Raw genomic sequence first — 22,432 nt, forward strand, 5'->3', positions numbered from 1 at the left:
CAGAGTGCACTAAACTTTCTGGCAATAACTCATAAATAAGCAGTATAAAATGTACATACACACCTTTGCATCCTTGTAAAGGAACAGCTTTTCATCCTGCAGGACAAAGTAACGTTCCTGAAATTTATTTCCAGATAACAATCTGGATGGCTCTTCTCTCCATTTTAAAATGCCTGTTTTCACAGAGTCTTTGATATTTTTCACTGTGAAATAAAACATAACTTCAGTTACTTTCCATTCCCATCCCACACTGGCTGACCTGTTTTATTGTGTGAAAATACATTATATTTACATGTAATTTTACATATTACCATCTTGAGCAGAGATTCTAAGCAATGTCTCAGAACGTTGCCCCCTGTCAAATATTTAAACAGAGATGTCACAGAAATGATACTGGCTGTGGTATTTTGGTTTGGCTTTTGGTGATATTTACGATATTGGACAATAAACAGTGGGTGTACATTAGAACATACTTTCAACATCATTATTTAAGTTTTAGTATATTTGGACATTATTCATAAAATGTATGCTACAGATTAGAGATTTTGGGCTTATTCTCCCTGAAGCGGAGAAGTTTAAGAGATGACCTTAGTGAGGGCTTAAATTTTGACAGGGTTAAAAAGGATATCCTATCTCCACTGTTGGTATGTCAGTATCTTAGGGTCAGAGTTTCAAGATTGTCAAGAAGCTAGCTAGGAGTGAGAATAACAGAATCTTCTTTACTCAGAGAGTTGTTAGGATTTGGAATCCACTTCCTGAGACAGTGGTACAGACGGATTCCATCGGCGATTTTAAAAGACAGCTAGGTATATATTTAAAAGTGGAGAAGTTAGAGAGCTACGGAGACAGGGCTGGAGACTAACAGAATGGCTTTTTTGAAAGCCAGTACAGAAACGATGGGTTAAATGACCTCCATTTATGCTGTACAAATCCATGATTCTAGGATTTTCTATGATTCTCAATTAAATTACTTTATTATCAGCAGAAGGATATTAGGAATTAAGAAATTCTATAATACACTGTTACATTCACACTGTGGCTCTTTTAAATAAAATTGGAGAAGTATCTTGGTTGGATCAAGTGTGAATATACTTTTACAGCCTCAATATACAGGACTGAAACATTTGGTCTAACCAGGCAATGTTGGCATTTTGTGTTCAACTCAAACTTACTGCTGTTTTTCCTCAGCTATACTTTTCAGTATAAACTTCTAATTCCTTTCCCCTCACTTGCCTATCCAGCTTTTTCTGGCATACGAGCGCACTATTCATGTCAACCACTTTTTCTGGTAGCGAGGTCCACATTTTCACTGGTTTATTAGGAAGCACATTTCTTCTGACCTTCCTTCCCTATTGAATGACTTGTAAACTATCTTAAATGCATGGCTGAAAAGTTTCAAAATTTTAAGCATCTGGAGGAAATCATTCCTCAGTTTTCTCTCTGTCCCATCCTACCTTAAATAAGAGACCCAAGCCTGAGAATACTTCTGTGTAATATAAGAATTACGAGCAAGAGTGGAAATTCATTCCCTGGAGCTTGTTCCACTATTTGATACGACCATGGATGATCTCATTTCCGTCTCAATCCCCTTTCCTGCCTGCTCTCCATATCCTTTCGACCCATTACTCATTAAAAATCTATCTCCTCTTTAAATTTGCTCAATGTCCTAGCATCCACCCTATTCTGAGATAGTAAATTCCACAGAATCATGAACCTATAAGAAAATCATTTTTTTTATGGGTGGCACGGTGGCTCAGTGGTTAGTGCTGCTGCCTTACAGCGCCAGGGACCTAGGTTCGATTCCTGCCTCGGGCGACTGTGTGGAGTTTGCACATTCTCCACGTGCCTGCCTGGGTTTCCTTCATGTGCTCCTGCTTCCTCCCACACTCCAAAGATGTGCAGGTCGGGTGAATTGTCCATCGTGCTAGGTGCATTAGTCAGGCGTAAACGTAGGGGAATGGGTTTGGGCGGGTTACTCTTCGGAGGGTCTGCGTGGATTTGTTGGGTCGAAGGATGTGTTTCCACACCATAGGGAATTTAATCTAAAAATTCTCATCTCTATTTTAAATCTGTTACTCCTTATCTTAAAATTATGACCTCTCATTGTAGATTGTCCCCCAAGATGAAATATCCTTTTTGTTGATAGATATAAAACAGGAACATTGGATATAGGAATAGGCCATTTCGTACTCCTTTCAAATAGATCATGGCTGACCTTTTACCTCAACTCCATTTTTTTGCACTATACCTATGTCCCTTTATATCTAGGCACCTGTAGTATTCTCTCTTAAACATACATAAGCACACATTTCTATCCCTGGAAATATTTTTTTGCATACTCTCCAGTGCCTCTATATTTTTTCTGTAAATGACTCAAATTTTAGAAAGTACTCCAAACGTTATTAAAGTGTATGTCCTGGGTGAGGATGCAGTTACTCAGAATCTCAAATAAAACAAAGAACTGCAGATACTGATGAACTGAAACAAAAACAGAAAATGCTGGAGAAACTGAGCAGGCCTGGGAGCAACTGTGGAGAGACAGCAGAGTTATCGTTTGGTGTCCAGTGACCCTTCAGAATGGACAGAGTTGAATGCAAGATGCTGGATATTTTCTTTACTCTGTCAGCTTCAGTTGAATTTATTTCTGCGAGAAGATGCTTCTGAGAACAAACACAAACAGGAATACAAAAGGCTTTTCTAATAAAGACACCTCGATGGTGAGTCATACAAAGCTGTCTCAGTTTGAAAAGAACAGAACGAGATGCACTGAACCAAACAGGTGGGCTGACACAGAAAGTATCACCATTTGTGCGGCTGACAAGCATGATGAATTACATTATCTTTCTCAAAATGTCTATTCCTTGATCCAGAACTAAACCTGTCAGCTAAACATTCAGCATACACTCATTATTTCAGCTGGTCAAATTTAGAATGCCTTGCCTTTTAGATTTCATTCAGCACATGCCCAGACATTCTATCACTGTCATAACAACATGAAATTTGTTATGTAATTTTCAGTCAATAGAAACATCCTGGCTATCTGGTGTTGCCTTGGAGACTTGAATTGTTCCAAAGTCTGAAACTTTGATTTTGTAAGCTAAATAGTTGGAAGAAACTGCATTTATATAGTGCTTTGCTCCAACAGATGTTTCAAAGCATCTTAAACTTGGTTAAGTACTTGAGGTGTTGTCATGCTCCAATGCAGGAAAAGTGGCAGCCAATGTTCAGCTAACTCCCACAGTCATTAAATAATGGCCAGAGTAGACAGGCAGGAGGCTGGAAGAACACAGCAAGCCAGGCAGCATCAGGCGGTGCAGAAGTTGGCGTTTCGGGTGTAAAGCTACTTCAGGACTGATGGTGGGTGTAAAGAGAGCTGCAAATAAAGGGGATGGCGGGGGCCAGAGAGCTGCAGATAAAGGGGATGGCGGGGGCCGGATGAAGACAAGTAGAGGGTACTACCTGGTTGGTCAGTGGAAGAAATGAATCTGATTGGTGGCAGGGAGCAGTCGAAGGGAGGGTGAGGGGCTGGGAATGGAGTTGGGGAAGGGAGATTATTTGAAATTGGAGTACTCAACATTGAGTCCTCCGGGCTGTAGGCTGCCCAGGCGGAAGATGAGGTGTTGCTCCTCCAATATGCGGTCTGGTTCATTGTGGCAATGGAGGAGGTACTAGCCCGGAGGACTCAACATTGTGTTCTCCAATTTCAAATAACCTCCCTTCCCATCCCCCTGATTCCCTTCCCAGCCCTCCCCCTCCCTTCCATTCCTCCCAGGCACCAACCGGATTCATCCCTCCCATAGACCAACCAGGTCGTACCCTCTACCTGTGTTCACCTATCCCCAACTTCACCACCCTGCCCCTGCCACCCACTTTATCTGTAGCTCTGCCCACACCCACCCCCAGTCCTGAAAAAGGGTTAACCCAAAACGTCGACTTCTCTACCTCCTGTTGCTATCTGGCTTGCTGTGTTCTTCCAGCCTCCTGCCCTTCTACTTTGGATTCCAGCATTTGCAGTTTTTTTATTCTAATATAATAATGACCAAACAAATCTTTTTTTTGAGACATTTGAGTATTGAATAAATATGGTCAAGACAAGGATATATTCACTGCTGATCTTCAAAATAGTGCCATTGGCTCTTTACTGACGAACTTGCGCATGTCCTATAGCTAATGTGAAATCCCTCAGTGCTGCTATTACTGATGGTGTGGGTTTTTTTTTAAGTCCTATAACAAACTGCCTGGTTGGAAGGTTTGCAATCACAGGGAAATCTGTTGAGCAGTTGGGAATATTTTGACTGTTAAGTGCTTAGCGTTTTGACAACTTCAAATGTCACTATTACATTATCCATTGTAAAAAGGAGGTATTTTAATTACAGTGAATCATTACACAGTGCTGAAAAAAATAAGTTGACCATTACATTTAAATGTTGAGCTGCATTACAGTACATTTCCCTTTGGAGTAATGACATCATACACTCAAAACTGTGTGCTATGAGAAGTCCTGTCCTGTTTTAAATTGAGATTAAAATGTCAGGAGATGTTTGCAATTGCTGCTGAGACTATTACAAACGCTCAACTGAATTTCAAAAGATCTGGAACCCATTATCTCAGCACTGGGTTGTGTTTACATTTTAACTGACCAATTTAGGAGGTTATCTGAGGGTTATCTGTCGTTGATGAGTTTGTGAAACAAATGTTTGTTTTTATAACAAATAAGCTCTTGAAAGGATTTAAAAAGTTAAAAAAATCACACAACACCAGGTTATAGTCCAACAGGTCCACCAGCATCCCCAAATCATGAAAGGATTTACTTCTTATTTTATCTGGTATGGGCTTTGCTAGTGAAGCCAACATTTGTTGCTAATCCTAGTCACCCTTGAATTGAGTGCCTGTTGGGCCATCGTACAGGATGATTAGGAAACAATTACACCATTGTGAGCATAAAGTTAGAGACAAAAAAGGGGGTAAGAACAGTGGATTTTCTGCCCTGAAGTGAACTGTATGGAGGATGCAGGGTTTGGAGATGGCCTCTGAGTCTGAACGCCACAGAATTCCCAAATTGCATTTCTTTGGCCTCAAAGTACAAAAAGCATAGGAGTTTATCTCATTCACTCATGGGAGGTGCATGTCACTAGCTGAGCCCACATTTATTGCTCACCTCCTTTTGCCCTTGAGAAGTTGTTGCTGAATGCCCCTTGAACCACGGAAGTACATATAAAGTAAGTAGGCTTATAAAGCCATTTTATTCACAGCTTATGCTCTGCTTGCTAATGTATTTAAAAAGATACCAAACATTGGGAGCATTTAAAGCAGATTTATCAGAATTATAATTCTGATATAATTATAAGGTATAATTCTTTGTATCTATAGAGACAATATAAAAGCTAGAATTGATTGCTTTAAGGTTAAGGGCAGTTTTAATAGACATAGAGTCTTAGAGATGTACAGCATGGAAACAGAACCTCCGTCCAACTCGTCCATACTGACCAGATATCCTAAATTAATCTAGTCTCACTTGCCAGCACATGGCCCATAATCCCCCTAAACCCTTCCTATTTATATATCCACCCAGATGCCTTTCAAGTGCTGTAATTGTACCAGCCTTTCTTTGGCAGCTCATTCCATACATGCACCATCCTCTGCATGCAAAAGCTGCCCCTTAGGTCCCTTTTCAATCTTTCTCCTCTCACCCTAAACTTCTGCTCTCTAATTCTGGACTCTACTACCCCAGGGAAAAGACCTAGGTCTATTTACCCAATCATGCCCCTCATAATTTTGTAAACCTCTGTAAAGTCAATCCTCAGTATCTGATGCTCCAGGGAAAAGTCACAGCCTCTCTACATACTCAAAACTTTGAGGGATTTTTATGGTTACGGATCTATCCACTTTCCACATAGGTCACAGATTTAAAATAATTTGTGAAAGGACCACGGGGGAGATGAAAACTACTTTTCCCTTACTTATTCTTTCATGGAAATGTGAATTATGGGCAATTCAAAATCTTCCCTTCGGATGACAGTACTGAGTCGCCTTCAGGAACTGTTGCAGTACACAGTACTACTTGGGACGGAGTTCCAGGACTTTGAGCCATCATAGTTGAAGGCGGTGATGCATTTCCAAGTCAGGATGGTCTATGACTTTCAGGAGAATTTGCAGGTGGTGGTGTTCCCATGTAATTTCTGCTCTTGTCCTTCAACATGGTAGAGGTCACAGATTTTGAACTTGCTGCTGAAGGACATTTGAAAAATTCTGCAGAGCAACATGTAGTTGGTACACGTTGCTGCTACCATATGTGAGAGGTGAGAGGAGGATAGGTGGATGGGATGCCATTCATGTGGGCTGCTCTCTCTTGGATGGTAATAAGTCAAGAGTGTCGTGCAATTGCACTTATCTATGCGAGTAGAGATTACTTCATCACAGACTTGACTTGTGGATAGTGGACAGACTCAAATAAGGCAGGAACTGAGCTGTTTACTGCAGAGGTTCCAGTCTCTGAGCCGCTGTTGCTCCAATTTATTTATGTGGCCGGTAAAGATCAGTTTCTGGCCAAAGGGTAAAGAGAGGACTGCAAATGCTGGTGGTCAGAGTTGAGAATGTGGTTCTGGAAAAGCACAGCAGGTCAGACAAGGTCTAAGGAGCAGGAGAACCTGCTCCTTGAATGCAGCCTGACCTGCAGTGCTTTTCCAGCACCACATTCTTGACTCAGTTTCTGGCCAAAGGTAACCCCGAGGAAGTTGGCTGAAAGTATTCTGCATTGGTTATGTTATTGAATTTCAAGGCAATGTGGCTAGATTAACTTAATTGAATGATCGATGCCCAGAACTTGTGTGGTGCTGTGTTACTTGACATGCATTTCTCCAAGCCGGAATGTTGTCCGGGTGTTGTCATACATGGATAGGAACAAGCTTCAGTATCGAAGGAGATACTAACTGTGGAGGCATTGTTCATTTGTCAATAAACATTGTCTTTTCTGACCTGATGATGGAAAGAAAGTTCTTGATGATACTAATGAGATGGTTGGGCCTACCTGAGGAATTTCTGCAGTGATGTCCTGACACTAAGACGTTTGACTTCCAGGATTTCTTTCTTTGTGTTAAGTATGAATCCAACCAGCAGAGGGTGCCGTCTCCTTGGATTCCCATTGTTTTCAGTTTAGCTTGGATTAGGCCACTTCCACTGCATAAGATTATCGAGGAGAATGGAAGCTGAGCTCTCTGTATAACTCTTTTATAATACAGGTGCCCCACTCCCCAGCAAAACAGCACAGTTCCTAATCCTAGTCATTTCTCCTGCTATTACACTGATCTCCATTTCCTTCTAAGGATTTCCGCTCCCTCAAGTCTAACGCATGTTTATTTGAAAAGATATGGTCGGCAAGTTGTTTAACCTCTCCCCATAGCTTTGGCAGAATCATGTAAAGCACATCTACACCCTTCTCATCGACCGTAACTGCTGCTCACTATTCAAGGAACATCTTGGAAGGCAAATATAACTCCCTATTTCTCAAGTCTGTTTCACTGTCAACACCAATGCTATATAGAGTCATAGAGACGTACACAATGGAAACAGACCCTTCGGTCCAACCCGTCCATGCCGACCAGATAACCCAACCCAATCTAGTCCCACCTGCCAGCACCCATCCCATATCCCTCCAAACCCCTCCTATTCATATACCCATCCAAATGCCTCTTAAATGTTGCAATTGTACCAGCCTCCACCACATCCTCTGGCAGCTCATTCCATACACATACCACCCTCTTCATGAAAAAGTTGCCCGGACCCCAGGGAAAAGACTTTTTCTATTTATCCTATCCATACCCCTCATAAGTTTGTAAACCTCTATAAGGTCACCCCTCAGCCTCCGACACTCCAGGGAAAACAGCCCCAACCTGTTCAGCCTCTCCCTGTAGCTCAAATCCTCCAACCCTGGCAACATCCTTGTAAATCTTTTCTGAAACCTTTCAAGTTTCACAACATCTTTCCAATAGGAAGGAGACCAGAATTGCTCACAATATTCCAACAATGGCTTAACCAACAGTAGCTGCAACATGACCTCCCAACTCCTGTACTCAATACTCTGACCAATAAAGGAAAGCATACCAAAAGCCTTCTTCACTATCCTATCTACCTACGACTCCACTTTCAAGGAGCTATGAACCTGCACTCCAAGGTCTCTTTGTTTAGCAACACTCCCTAGGACCTTACCATTAAGTGTATAAGTCCTGTTAAGATTTGCTTTCCCAAAATGCAGCACCTCGCATTTATCTGAATTAAACTCCATCTACCACTTCTCAGCCAATTGGACCCATCTGGTCCAGATCCTGTTATAATCTGAGGTAACCCTCTTCGCTGTCCGCTACACCTCCAATTTTGGTGTCATCTGCAAACTTACTAACTGTACCTCTTATGCTCGCATCCAAATCATTTATGTAAATGACAAAAAAGTAGAGGGCCCAGCACCGATCCTTATGGCACTCCACTGGTCATGGACTCCTTTGTTAAAAACACTGAGGTGAACAGCTCAGCTGCATTTGCCGCTTCTTTTCCTTCCACTGTAGCACTGTGCCAACGTTTATTTTGTCCTTGCCCTGCCTGAACCAATTGCTTTCTTTAACTTCTTTTCTGCTGGTTTTTCCTTCTAGGCTCCTTCTGCACCAGAATAATTCTGTGTCTCGATGGTTTTGTTCTTCCTTATCTTTGTACATTCTGTGGCCACAACTTTCCCAGGTATCCAGGTTCAATCAATTCTGGTGTCATGAGTATTAGGTCGATAAGATCATGAGGGAAATGGAAAGGGTGAGTAGCTAAGGTCTTTTCCTCAGGGGAGAGGAGTCGAAAACTAGAGGGTTTAAAGTGAGAGGGGGAAGATTTAAAAGGGACCTAATGGGTAACCTTTTCACGCAGAGTGTGGTACGTATATGATATGAGCTGCCAGTGAAAGTGATGGGATGGGCACAAACACAACATTTAAAAAGCATCTGGATGGGGATATGAATGCAAAGGGTTTAGGGGAATGAGCCAAATGCTGGCAAATGGGACGAGATTAAGATATCTGGTTGGCATGGACGAGTTGGACCGAAGGGTTTGTTTCTGTGCTGTACATCTCTATGACTCTACAACTCGACTCACTCCAAGATTGCTCAACATGCCTTCAGTTACCCAGACCCTAAGCTTTGGAATACTCTCCTTCCTTACTTCCCTTCTTTAAATTGCTTCTTACAATCTAATCAAGCTTTTTAGTTATCTAATCTAATTCAGTGCTATATTTTGTTGTATAAATTCTTCAGACCATCTTCTCAAGGGGAACCAGGGATGGGCAATAAATGGTGGCCCTGCCAGTGTTGCGCACCTCTCACAAACAACTGAAAAAAGAAGCACTTTTGGGCATTTTATTACATTTATTTAGCACCTTCTAATGGAATTTGTGGATGTTGAATTCAGGAGTATCTTATGGTTAGTGGGGAATGGCCAGTTCTGAAGAAGAGTTACAGCAGATTTAAATATTAACACCGTTTCTTTCTCTTTACAGATTGCCAGACCAGCAGAGTTCCTCCAACATTGTCGGTGTTTATATCTTAATATAGCTTAGTTTTTACAGGGCTGTAGAAATGTTTTGTTACTCAGCTGTCAAGGAGAATGATGTCCAATGAAAAATACATCATTAATATAAAAATACCATGCATTTAAAAAGAATTTCAAAAGAACAAAAGGGATATAAATATTAATTATTCATTTTCCTGCTCTAAATTTTGAAGACTGTAGCTACCAGCCATTAAATTAAAACACTTTTAAGATTTCCAAACAAATTCACTGACACGAATATGAGTAAAATACTGTTCACCATGACAGAAGCATTCAGTTGTGGAGATGGAAACAACCATGCAATTTTTGATATCCCAGTGCTGCAAAACAACTCTAAATTTTATTGATAGCAATGTTCCCAACTTGGTATTTTGGACGTATGTCTGCATTACTGAGAGTCAAACATTTTCCACTTTTCTACATTTCATTTGACAGGTATGATTATGAAGCTGCTGACTTAGCAGTTTAGTTGGTAAAATACTTCTGATGAGAAAAAAAAAGGATTTTAAGAAAGATTGAAAAAGGTTGTGTTGCCAACATCTTCAATGGTACTGTTGATTTATTGTTGATAAAACACCTACATTCATATTAATACATAGATAATACTGGATTCAAAATCTGCTCTTTGCATCACCAGGACACAAAGACTGCCTTGTATCAAATCACCAGGAGGAAGGTGATGATGTTGTGGTATTGTCATAGGACTAGTAATCCAAAAACTCAGGTAATGGTCTGGGGACCTGGATTCAAATCCCACCATGACAGTGATATGAAAAGGTATGAAATTTAAAATAAAACTTCTTGATAACCACAGAACCATTGAGTGCCAGTGAGTATAGGAACTGGTGAATAATAAAGATGAATGCTTGGCTGAAGATTTGGAACAGGAAGGAGGTGTTGAAATTCCTGAGTTTATCTCTGGTGATAGTGGGACTTGTAAAAGGTCAGATGGGTTGTACTCTGAACCAGAAACACACCATCATCTGCATGGGGAGGTTAACTAGGGCAGTTGGTTTACAAGAGGGAGTGGTGTTCTAACATTGATCAAGGAGTCAATTACTGCAATGAAGAGGGACAATATCTTAGAAAATTCCTCAAGTGAGGCTATATGTGTAGAACTTAAAAATAAAAAGGGACCTCAAGTGCTGGGGGTGAACTATAGACACCCAAACACTCAGGGCAAGGTGCAAAGACATTTATCAGAGATGGTTAAAAATATAGGGTAATACAAGGAGGTGATTTGAACTTCCCCAATATTAATTGGAATAGAGAATGTGTAAAAGCCTTAATGGGGACAGAATTCTTAAAATGGAGCCAGATCTTTTTAAACCAGCACATTGAAAGTCTACAAGAGGGTTGGTACTAGACCTACTTATAGGGAACAAAACTGAGCTAGTGGTAGATATGGCTCTGGAGATGCATTTTCACGCTACTGACAATAAATAACTCAATAAGATTTAGGTAATTAAGACTAAGGACAATAATGGACCAGAAATAAAGGTTGTGAATTGAGAGAAGGTCGATTTATGGAAGACTAGCTTTTGGTAGCTGCCTGATGAAGGAGCAGCGCTCTGAAGGCCAGTGCTTTGAAATAAACCTGTTGGACTATAATCTGGTGTTGTGTGAGTTTTAACTTTGTCCACCCCAGTCCAACACTGGCTCCTCCACATCATGATTTTAATAAGACAAGACAGGAACTGGCTAAAGTGGACTGGGAACAGCTACTTGCAGGAAAATCTGCATCAGACCAGTGGGCGACACTCAAAAAGAATAAGAGTGAGAGTGCAGGACCCATACAGGTGAAAGGTACGACCAGCAAGTCCAGAGAGCCCTGGATGTCAAAGGTTGTACAGGAAATGTGAAAACACACTGGCAGAAAACATTAAGAAAAATCCATTTATATTTTGTAAGTAAAGGAAGAGCCAGGGAATAACCATGGAAAGCATACAGCCTATTAGGGATGTGTGTGCACATGCACGCATATATAGCCAGAGGATTCACAGCTGAGGTTTTAAGGAGTACATTGCCATCTGTATTCACTATAGAGAAGGACAACACAGGTCTAGAAACTAGAGAGAGGGTTTGTGATATACTTGAACTGTGGGAGGGAGGTAGCATTAGCAGATTTAGTGGGCTTGAAAGTTGATAAATCCCCCAGGCTGAGATCAGATGTACCAAACGCTGCTGTGGGAAACAAGGGCAGAAGGTGCAGTGTTTCCAACAATAATTTTCAAATCTTCTCTGGCCACAGGTGTGGTGCTTGAGGACAGCTAATATCATACTACTATTCAAGGAGGATAGTAGGAATAATCCAGGAAAATACAGACCAGTGAGTCTAAATCTGAGATAGGGAAACAGTGTGAAAAAATTCTGAGGGATAGATTTCATTTGCTCTTGAAGAGGTGTGGATTAATCAAGAGTAGTCGTCATGGCTTTCTAAAGGAAGGATCATGTCTAACAAACTTCAATCAATTTTTGAAGGAGGTGACTTGGTGTTGTTGAAGGTAGTACACATCAATGTAGTCTACATGGGCTTCTGTGAGGCTTTTGATAAGGTCTCACATGGCAGACTTGTTAAATTGCTCAGAGCCCATGAGATCCAGGGCAATTTGAATCCAATATTAGGTTTGTGGCAGGAAGCTGAGAGAGATGGTCAAAGAGGTTTATGTGACAGGAAGCTTATGTCCAGTGACATACCGCAGGGTTCACTTGTTGTTTGTTGTCTACAATAATGACCTACATGAATGTAGGACATATGATTACTAAGTTTGTAGATGATATGAAAATTGGTGATATAGTGAATAGTGAGGAGACAGGCAGACATAGATGAGCTGGTCAGGTGGGCAGAACAGTGGCAAATGGAATTTAAACCTGGAAAGTGTGAGGTAATGAATTTTGGGACAACAAACAAGGAAAAGGAGGACATGTTGAATGGTAGGGTCTGAGAAAGACCAGAGTGTCAGAGGGACTTGGCAGTAGTACAGGTATATATGTTGGTTAACCTTTTGAGACAAATGCCTTTAATAGTCAAGGCACTGAACACAAGCACAAGGAGGTTATGATGAAGTAGTAAGTAAGATTAGTTAGGCCACAGTCATTGTGCCAATGCATAGTTCTGGTCACCACACTACAGGAAGGATGCAATTGCATTGAAGAAGGTGCAGAAAAGATTCACCCAAATATTGCCTGGCCTGGAGCGATTCAGCTATGAATGATGACCAGATAAGTTGTGTTTATTTTCCTCTGAACAAAGAAAGCTGAGGGGTATCCGATTGAGGTGGACAAAGTTCTAAGGGGAAGAAAACCTTTCCCCCTAGTACAGGGGACAGCATCCAGGGGGCACAATTTTAAGGTAAGGAACAGACGATTTAGATAGGATTTGAAACAGAAACTTTTTAATAAAGAGGATTGTGGATATTGGCAACTCAATGCCTAAATCTGTGCAGAGGAAGGAACACTGAAGACACTTAAGAAGCATTTGGATGAGCACTTAAAATGCCATAGACTATGGCCAAGTTCTGGACAGTGGAATTAGAATAAATGAATGTTTGATGACTGGAATGGACACAACAGGCTGAAGGGCCTCTTTCTATGCTGTAAAACTCTACAGTTTCATGACACTTTCAAGCACATAATCTGTTTCACCAAAAACATGGGACACTACCTCTCATCCCTGTTCAAGCCGTTCCACATCCTGACACAGTCACCTACTGGCACTTGTCATCACTGTTATCAAATTCCGAGTATTCTCTACTTAATTATCACATCATCATAACCACACAGACTTCAACAACTGCTGGAGGGCTGTCACCACCTTCTCAAGGCAGCTTAAATGGAGTTTTGCTAGTGGCTCCAATGTTAGAAATAGACAGCAGCATTGTTAATAGGCACACATTAAAAGCACCTTCCTCGATACAAATTAAATGCATGTTTAATTGGGGAGCTGTCTGGCAGTGGAATTCCAATATGCTGTCAGCAAAACAGGTTGATATCCATTGAGACTTCCATTCCAGACGTTTGTGTGGAATAGCCTGATTTCGATAAAAGACATGTAAGAACAGACACTCTTACCGAGGTACTTTTTGATGGCTTTTGCAGCTTGGAACTGTTTTATGATCAAGTAAGCAGATTCAGGCTCAGGCAGTGTGCTCCACTGGAGAACCTGTTCCAGAACATTCTCTTTGTAGTGCAGTACTCGTTCTGTGGAAGAGGAAATGTAAAAAAAAATCAAAGAATGCACAACGTTGTTCATTAATATCATAGTTATTCCCACAAGTTAAATTATAAGCCAGAAATAAACTATGATTCATACTAAATATACACTTAGATTAAAGTAAACCAATTTAATGATGCTCTACAATATTAGCCATCAGTCGTACATGACAATTCCTGACAAAAGTCCCTCAAATATATGACTTATCTTCTTTCAGCAAAATAGATCAGTATATAACCATTTCTAAGTCGATTGTGATTTTTTTTAGTCCAGCTCCTAACTGGTTGAGATTCTGTTGTCAGATAACTTTCAATACAATGATCACTTAAACAAAGCATCCTAATACTATAAGTATTACAATACTAGCTGTCCTCTTAGTGCAAAGAGGAGTTTGTGGAAGGTTAGAATCATTGCAAAGCAGACCAAGAGGAGTACAAAGCAGGTCAGTAACATTAGAGTATTCCAGGTGCAGTCAGGTCAGGATCACTGACACAGGTCAGGATCACTGTGAAACAGACTGAGAGGAGTATGAAGCGGGTCAGGATCACTGAAGTGAATGAACAAAGATCAAACTGAGATATCGCTGGAAGCTACAGGTTAATTGCATAGTGACAACGGTTTCCTTTTCTCCAAAGTTAGCAAGTTAGTCTTAGGAGCGGGACAATAACAAAAAATTATTTTGTTAATAAATATTAAGTAGAGAATTTCAATTAAACCACTCTTATATTCAACTGACAACATAAGAGGGAAAGCAAGTCTTAGTTAATTCATTTACAGAATGTGTGCATTGCTGGCCAGTTAACAAAGCAGTTTAGAATTAACCACATTGCTTTAGGTCTGGAGTCATATGTAGGCCAGACCAGATAGGGGTGACAGTGTCCTTCCTGAAAGAACATTAATGAACCAGATGGAATTTTCCAAAACTCAATAGTTTCACCAGCAGACTCTTAATTCCAGATTTTTGTTAAATTCAAATTCCACAATCTTCCATGGCAGGATTTGAACCCAGGTCCTCAGGCCATTACCTAGGTCTTTGGGTTAATGATCATAATACCACCAGGCCATTGCCTCCCCTTAAAGCTGGTAAGTCTTTATCTTTTTCCTGCTAAGTTGTATCACCTAATAGATAGAGAGATGCCAGGACAGTTCAGGTCTTTGGAGTTTACATACTGTTCCATGAGAAATGAAGGAGGCGTCATCAGCTGCAATAGCTTTAGTTATATGTTTGGGAGCTTGATCAACAACTTGAATCACAGTGGCAAATTGATGAAGTGTATAGCTTTTGAATAAAGTTATTATAAATTTGGTTACACTGCAACCTCAGAATATGCAGAGCGAGGGGAAAACGGGTGACCACTAAGCAACCGAGAAGAAATAGGCAGATAATGCCAGAATCTCCTCAGGGCATCTCACTCCCAACTGGTATTCAGATATACATACTCAAAATGGTTGTTAACTGGGAAGTGCAGCCTAAGCCAAGTCTCTGACACCAGGGCTGGCTCAACTATACTGGAAAAGCCATACTGATTGTTAGGGGAGCAGATTAGTATTTTTCCCAATGCAGACATGAATCTGGATATTATGTTGCTTCTCTCGAGCTGGGTCAAAGATGCTAATGAACGCTGTAGAATACCCTGAAGGGCAGTGGGGAATGGTGTTGGTGTACAGCTAGCTGATGTGATCCACAATTATAAGGCAAATGGCTCATGTCTGCATGGTACTGACCTATCGCGAAGCAATCTGTTCAGGATAAAACCTGCAATCAGAAGTTTAAACGTTCTGTGTACATATTGCAGATGTGCAGACATGGGACTTCCTCAGGGTATCAAGGTACATAAATAACATAAATTGAGTTGGAGACCTCTTCCCATGTCAGAAAATTTGGCCAATGATTCCTTGGCCAAGGAATGGGATCCTTATGGTATTATTGTGGCAGCTGAGAGAGAATTTTGAAGTACAGGTGGCTATGCTATAGTTAAGGTGAAATGCTTTATATATGATCATTCAAAATTTTACAAAGTGTTTCCTCAACTGATGATGGCTTAGTGGTGCTCAGTCCTTGTGTAATGCTGTACTAGATGATTATAACCAAATTGGATGTGTCCCCTATTTTCATTACCTACTATATTTCAAATAGTATTCATTGGCAGAGGTTTTTTGGGAATGTCCTGATGTTGAGAATATTTCATATATTACAAATGGCTTGAGTTTCTAGCTTGGACAAGAAAGAAAGCTAAGCTCGGAACTCTAAACTAAATATTATTCAATAATTCGTGCTGATAATGATGTTACATGGGTGTCATATAAAGGCAGAATCTGACTCAATTGTGACAGCCAGCAAATACCAGTAAATCTCTTACAGGAGTGAAGATTATTCATTTCACTAAAATATGCAGGTAAAGGATGGGAGGCAATGAGGAGGAAATAATAAGGAGAATAATAAGGAAATAATAATTAGTTTTCAATTTGTTTTAAGATTAAATTTTGTCACCCACACAGTAGTTTTAATATGCAACTGTGTGTTACTTAGCTTTCTATATTTATTTTAATTAATGTCTTACCAAGTTCTCCATTCTCTATAACTTCAAACGTTGTCCAGAGAACCTTCTCATCAGTGACAATATTCTTCATTTCCAGAACGATAGAAGTTAATTCTTCTGCTGTCATGGTCGGAGATACCTGTGATCCATGATGTTAGAAAAAGCCTTAATTTCAAGTGAAATTGCATATGAAAAGAATAAAAGGATCAAAATCTGCTCACACTGAAAAATCTTATCAAGTCTGTTAAAAATGCAATATCCAAAATATGTTGTCAGCATGAACTTCCAAAGCAGTTTCAATTTAAAAGGCAAATCTGATCTCATTTGCTTTGGTTTTCTCTTAAATCACATGCACACCGCTTTTGTTCTTTCATTTAGTTTAGGGTGTAAAACAGTTTCCTTTACTGACATGTAGCAATGCTAAGAATCTCATGGTGTTTTTGGAGTAGTTCCCCAGTCATATGGTAAGCATTTCTCTGTCAAGCAACACAGTTAAAAAACATTTGCTGCTCTGCGACCTCATGCATGTTGTTAGCTTTACAAAATGGTTGCTGCACTTGCCTGTGCAACAACAATGTTTTTTTTCAAAATAGCTTATGTACAGGGTATTCTCTGAAACATCTGTGACAGGTCCATGGTTGCTCAGATTTGTTACACTACTATGTCAATCATAATGGACCAAATTATTTATATGAGCAAACAGTAATACACAGTTCCTCACTACAAATAGAATTATATCAATAACCCACAAACAACCAACAAAATGTTCTATAATCTCAAAAAGTGTTCACCGTGTCTGCTATTAATGAGTACATTAATGCTGAGAATTGTACTATTGCGAGGAGTGACCATGAGCATCTGAAGTGTAATTGAAAGCTCATGGTTCATACACGTTTCTTTTGAAGGAAGCCTGTCTCTTTATGCCTTGTCTATCTATAAGTCCAATGCCACAGCAAGGTGGCTTGCTCAGAATACCCCTCTGAAGTAGCTTTGGTAATCAATGTATCAAATTGGTCTCCAGTATTTCAAGGTGGACAAGGGTAACCAGAGAGTGGCGGTAAGCACTAGCTTTGCCAGCAGAACATTCACCTTGGGAAATTTTTATTTTTTTAGTTTCTAAGTGAAAACTTGACTAATTTACAAAATGTGAGAACATCTTTACTTATGCAATAAATTTAGAATTTCTTTGCTCCTAACTGACATTCTTCTACTGATCACAATGCAACAAAGATTAGCAACATTTTTGATGCTATTTACTTGGCATGACTGCAAAGTTTCTTGACGTAAATGTTTCAATGAATTGCATACTATCGGCATTATAGTCAGCAGGAATGATGTGAGATGCAGGGCTGAGTCACTATTCTCTGTCTCTCTAATTATGGAGGAAGTTTGAGCAACCAGCTGTTGATGCAATGAACACACAATCTCCTTAACTTTAATAAGCTCCATTCATCTTGGAAGGTTTTTTTCTGGTATCAAAACAGCACAAACAGTTTTGCATCAACTATGTTTGCATGAATATTCTGTGCTTTGAAGTTTACATTAATTAACTCCAATTAAGCAAAGGTACATTTGAAAGTCAAGAGACCAAGAGATATAATATTCTACCGGCTGTATAGAAGATTTTATATTATAACCAAACACCTACCCTAATTATGCAGCAACAATCCGGTTCCTTTTTCCCCAGGTAGACTTCAATGATCAGATCCCCAGCTTGTGCAACCTAAAGGAAACAGTTTCCAGACATTTCATTATCTCTCAGCAACAACTAATACTTTTACTGACAGTTTTTTAAAAACAGTTTTAGAATCTTTAACCACTAATATTTTTTCCAAAGTTACATTTATTTTGAATATTGTTTCAGCAAAAGTAAAGTGATGTGGTATTTTTCTGGAAACTATAAACTTAAGAACTAACAGCAGGAGTCAGCAATTTATTGCCTCGAGACGGCTCCACTATTCAAAATGATCATGGCTGATCTCATCTTGGTCTCAACTCTTTTTCCTGCCCAATCCCCATACCCCCTCACATCATCACTAATTAAAAATCAGTCTCCTCCTTAAATTTACTCAATGTCCTGTAATTCACCGTATTCTAGGGTTATGAATGCCACAGATTTGTGACCATTTTGAGGAAAGTGATTTCTTCTCATCTCTGTTTTAAATCTTCATATCCTTATCCAAAACTATGACCTCTTATTTTGGATGTCCTCCAAGGGGGAACATCATTTTGTCAATCCTCACTAGCATCTTAGATACCTCGACCTCTTGTTCTTCTAAGGTCTGGAGAGCAGAGGCTTAAACTGCTCAATCTCTCTTCATAAGACAAACCCTCATTTCTGGAATCAATCTTGTGAATCTCCTCTGAACTGTCTCCAATGCAAACACATCCCTCCCTAAGTAAGGGGGCCAAAACTACATGCTTACTCCAGGTATGCCTATAAGCCATTAGAGAAAGCAATATACACAAAACAATATTTCAAGCAGTATGGTTGAAGGTTGTGGCTACTGAACAACATAGCATATTAATATTGAGCTGACAGTAATGAAGTGGTTTTGTGAATCTGATATCAACAAATGTATAAATTTCCCCTGTTGTACCATACAATTAGTTCTCAGGGAAGGGAGCAGGCTCCCAGAGCTATGATTCAATTGCCAATTTCCTCTTTCTTTTGGGGTAAAGTAAAAGGCTAATATCATCCTAATACATTTATTCCCAGCAGGAACTTGAATATTTTGAATACAAAGGCCATTGGGCCCCTTCTCCACATCAGCAACAAGTATTGTTGCTTATTTAATAATAACCCTGTAATGGCAATGTAAGACTATAAATGCTAGCAACTACTAAGAGAAAGAATTCAATGAATTTGTCCAGAAAATGTAAGAATTTCAGTAAGAAGTAGTTTTTGGTCTTCTCCTGAGTGCACAAAGTGTCCATTGTGCAAATGAACACTGTATTAAAATTCCACACTACAGATATTTTATCATGTTGATGTTAATGATACTGACAGAATGTAGCTGTGTGGTTAGCACTATTATTTTCTAACGCATCACAATCATAAAAGATTCTTATTCTAATGAAATACATTAAAAATTAACAATTAGTAGGGAAGGTGGGAATGGCTTTGTTATAAGCTATTAAAATGTGCATTTTTCAGACTGATTAAAATTTGTAACATATAAAAATGAGTTACATGCAAACCCTTTCATCTCAAAGCAATCAGTTAATTGCAAATGCAAGCAATGAATTCTTCCAAAATTATTGTTTTATTTTCAAACTAATTTTGTTCTTGAGATATGGGTAACTGTGACAATACTATGGCTTTAAGAGCTATATTTTGTCCTTTTTTTATGAAGAAAGGTTGAGACAGAGGTCTCCTGTGGTCTGTTCAAAGCCAATAAAATAAACAGCAGGTGAGGCCTTGGTTTTCTCTTTAAAAGTTGGAACAATTGAAGCAGCATGAATGGGAAGGATCAAGCTCCCACAGAACCAGGAGTTTTAGTTTTAGCTTTCTGTAGTTGCTGGGGTCTTGAAGCTGGATATGAAAGCTCTTATTTCTCTCTTTGTTATAGCTAAAAGCTTGAGTTTCTCTTCCTGCTGTTAGAACTGCATGTGAAAATTTATTTTACAGAGGAGGGAAGACCTTAAGGAGTTAGTCTGGCTGGTCCGGGGTCATTTGCAGCAGAATTTTACTAGGCTGGAGCAGCAGCTATTCAGTTCAGGCTGGGTCTGAATGTTGGCCAAATGGTGGGGAGAGCACAGTTCGAATGTCAGTAAAAGGAGTGTCAGGGAGCAGTGTCCAAACATTGGCCCAGGAAGGAGAGCAGAATGCCAGTCCCAAATATCAAATAGTCCAGGGATGAGACGGAAGGTAAGGATCACAATGTTTGTGTATTTGCAACTTTATCAATCACTGACCAAGTTTACTGGAGTTTATTTTTGCTCCTAATAATAAACAAGCAGAGTGGACACTCAGGAGAGGTTTCTGTAAAAGGGAGGTAATGAAGTTATTTGTTATGTATGAATACAAAGCAGTCCCCTTGGTGGCAGTCTGCAGTCTGCATTTAAATTTTAAGAAGGTTTTCGAGAAGCTATTTGCAAATTACATTTTTCCTAGTTATGGAAATAATAATTCCTGAAAAATTATTATTCAGATTGTGGTATTTTTACCTCAGATATGAATTTAACTACTTATTTTGGTGAAAGCTTAGAGAAAGATGATGGGACCTATATTTATAATAAATTAACAAAAATAATTTATTGATGTGCAATCTTTGTTTTTAATACTATCTTATCCACCGAAAGGTGAAAACCCCCTCAAAAAAAAACACAAATCCAGAAGATCTGATAGTACATAACTGCAACATTTAATAAAGGAGTTAGTGAGAAAGAAAAAGGAGCTCTGGAAAATAAGTGTTCTTTAAATACAGTATCTTCTTCATTTTCAGTAATTTTAATTGTGGAATGAAATACCAACAGGACTGCTTCAAATGTGAAAGATGGTTGAAAGATTGCTGCATGGGTTTAAAGCAGGTTAGCTGACACTCATTGTAAGTGTTATTTACACAGCTATTTGCTCAGGCAATGGAGGAAGTCCAGTCACAAATGAGCTACAGCCAAGGGGTGTGTACAAGTGGAATTCTGGTCAACAACAGGTTGATTTGCAACAGGTTTGTGGACTAGTTATTGATGACAATGGTCTCCTGCCTGCCAACAAATAGGCATTTTCAGTCGCCCCCAAGAACATCTCACAAAGAGTTCTTGAAAATAAAGTATTTTAACCACTGTCACCCATCCCTTATTATCCCATAATGGCAGTAAGGAACCTTTACAGGCTTTGTGGTGATGAGGTTATCATGATAGGAAAATCCAGGGATTATGACCTGGCAAAGATGAAGGAAGTCCAGCCTGTGTGATGTGCAACCTGGACAGGGGATTAGGATATTCCCATAACATTTTTAATGTTGTTCTTCTCCATGGTAGATGCTGTAGAGCTGTCTAACCTGGGGTGTCAAAGCAAGCTTGGTTAATCGCTGTGGGCAAAGTATAGTTAGTACACATAGAGGTCACCAGGGAAGATGCCAGGTTCCGTGGTAGGGATGTGAATCATGTTGACAGTTTTATCCTAGGTGACATTGATTAATGAGTATTCTATCACATGTCTCTATCTCTTGTAGATAATGGAGAGGCATAGAAGAGGGAGGAGGTGAGTGACTTTTTAAAATATCACAAAACTCCTGCTCGGCTAGGGTAGATTGTATGATCAGAGCTTACAGTCCTGTTTTCTCCAAGTTTGATTTAACATGAGAAATAATATTAATGCGAACAGGAAAGCGTCAACTTAGAACTGGGCTTACAATAGGACAGAAATAAGAAAGAGTCATTCCAAATGCAGTGTAAGAGAATGCTTACAAATGCAAGCCTTGCATGAATATGCTAAGATACATTTGTCCAATTCGTTTTGGATCAGTAAACTAGATATCAGTTCATTTTTGGCCATAGGTGCCCTGTCAAGAATATCACGACTGCACTAAAACATTAACCATATCTCGTACTGTGTGTAACACAGCAATTTGGATTACCTAATTAATGAGCAGTGGATCACAAATCAGCCATACATACAGATAGATGTCTGTGTATACAAATTTATATTTAACGCACCACACTACAATCTATAAAATTAACTGCATCACTTTAAATATTAGTTATGAAAATGAGTAATTCACTAAACAAAATACAACTGATAGACAAAATTACAAATGTATCAAACATACATAAAGAGTTAAATGTTGCAAATCCCAAACCTGTGTGTCTTTCCACGTTGTTATGAAGCTGTTTTCTATCTCCATCTGTTTCACTTGGTCTTCATTAACCTATTTCAAACACAAAAATACTCATCAAGAATTAAAAGAAAATAGGAGTTAAGCAGCTGTACGTGGCAAAAAAACATTCACCACGTCATTCAGTGCACGATGGATATGTGAATTGGGAATAGCTATCCTACATTTACCCAGTAAATCTGACAGTAGTCTCCTCGTCCCTGATTCTCAGTTACCTGTTCTTTATGTTTTTACAGATTTTTTCTAAATTAAAAATT

At 39.4% G+C, this 22,432-nt stretch overlaps 1 protein-coding gene across 7 annotated transcripts in view; it reads right to left on the minus strand.

Annotated features, from left to right (window-relative positions):
- arap2 (ArfGAP with RhoGAP domain, ankyrin repeat and PH domain 2) overlaps nucleotides 1–22,432 on the minus strand; it is a 320,143-nt gene that overhangs the window by 39,717 nt on the left and 257,994 nt on the right. For all 7 annotated transcript variants that reach the window (XM_072566652.1, XM_072566631.1, XM_072566592.1 and 4 more), the window contains 5 exons: nucleotides 22,140–22,208; nucleotides 17,984–18,058; nucleotides 16,357–16,474; nucleotides 13,654–13,782; nucleotides 64–203 (listed from right to left, as the gene is read on the minus strand). In XM_072566652.1, the coding sequence (XP_072422753.1) occupies nucleotides 64–203; nucleotides 13,654–13,782; nucleotides 16,357–16,474; nucleotides 17,984–18,058; nucleotides 22,140–22,208 (531 nt within the window). The remainder of the gene's footprint in view (nucleotides 1–63; nucleotides 204–13,653; nucleotides 13,783–16,356; nucleotides 16,475–17,983; nucleotides 18,059–22,139; nucleotides 22,209–22,432) is intronic.

This window comes from Chiloscyllium punctatum, chromosome 1 (genome assembly GCF_047496795.1).
Source record: "Chiloscyllium punctatum isolate Juve2018m chromosome 1, sChiPun1.3, whole genome shotgun sequence".
In the NCBI taxonomy this organism is placed as follows: Eukaryota; Metazoa; Chordata; class Chondrichthyes; order Orectolobiformes; family Hemiscylliidae; genus Chiloscyllium; species Chiloscyllium punctatum.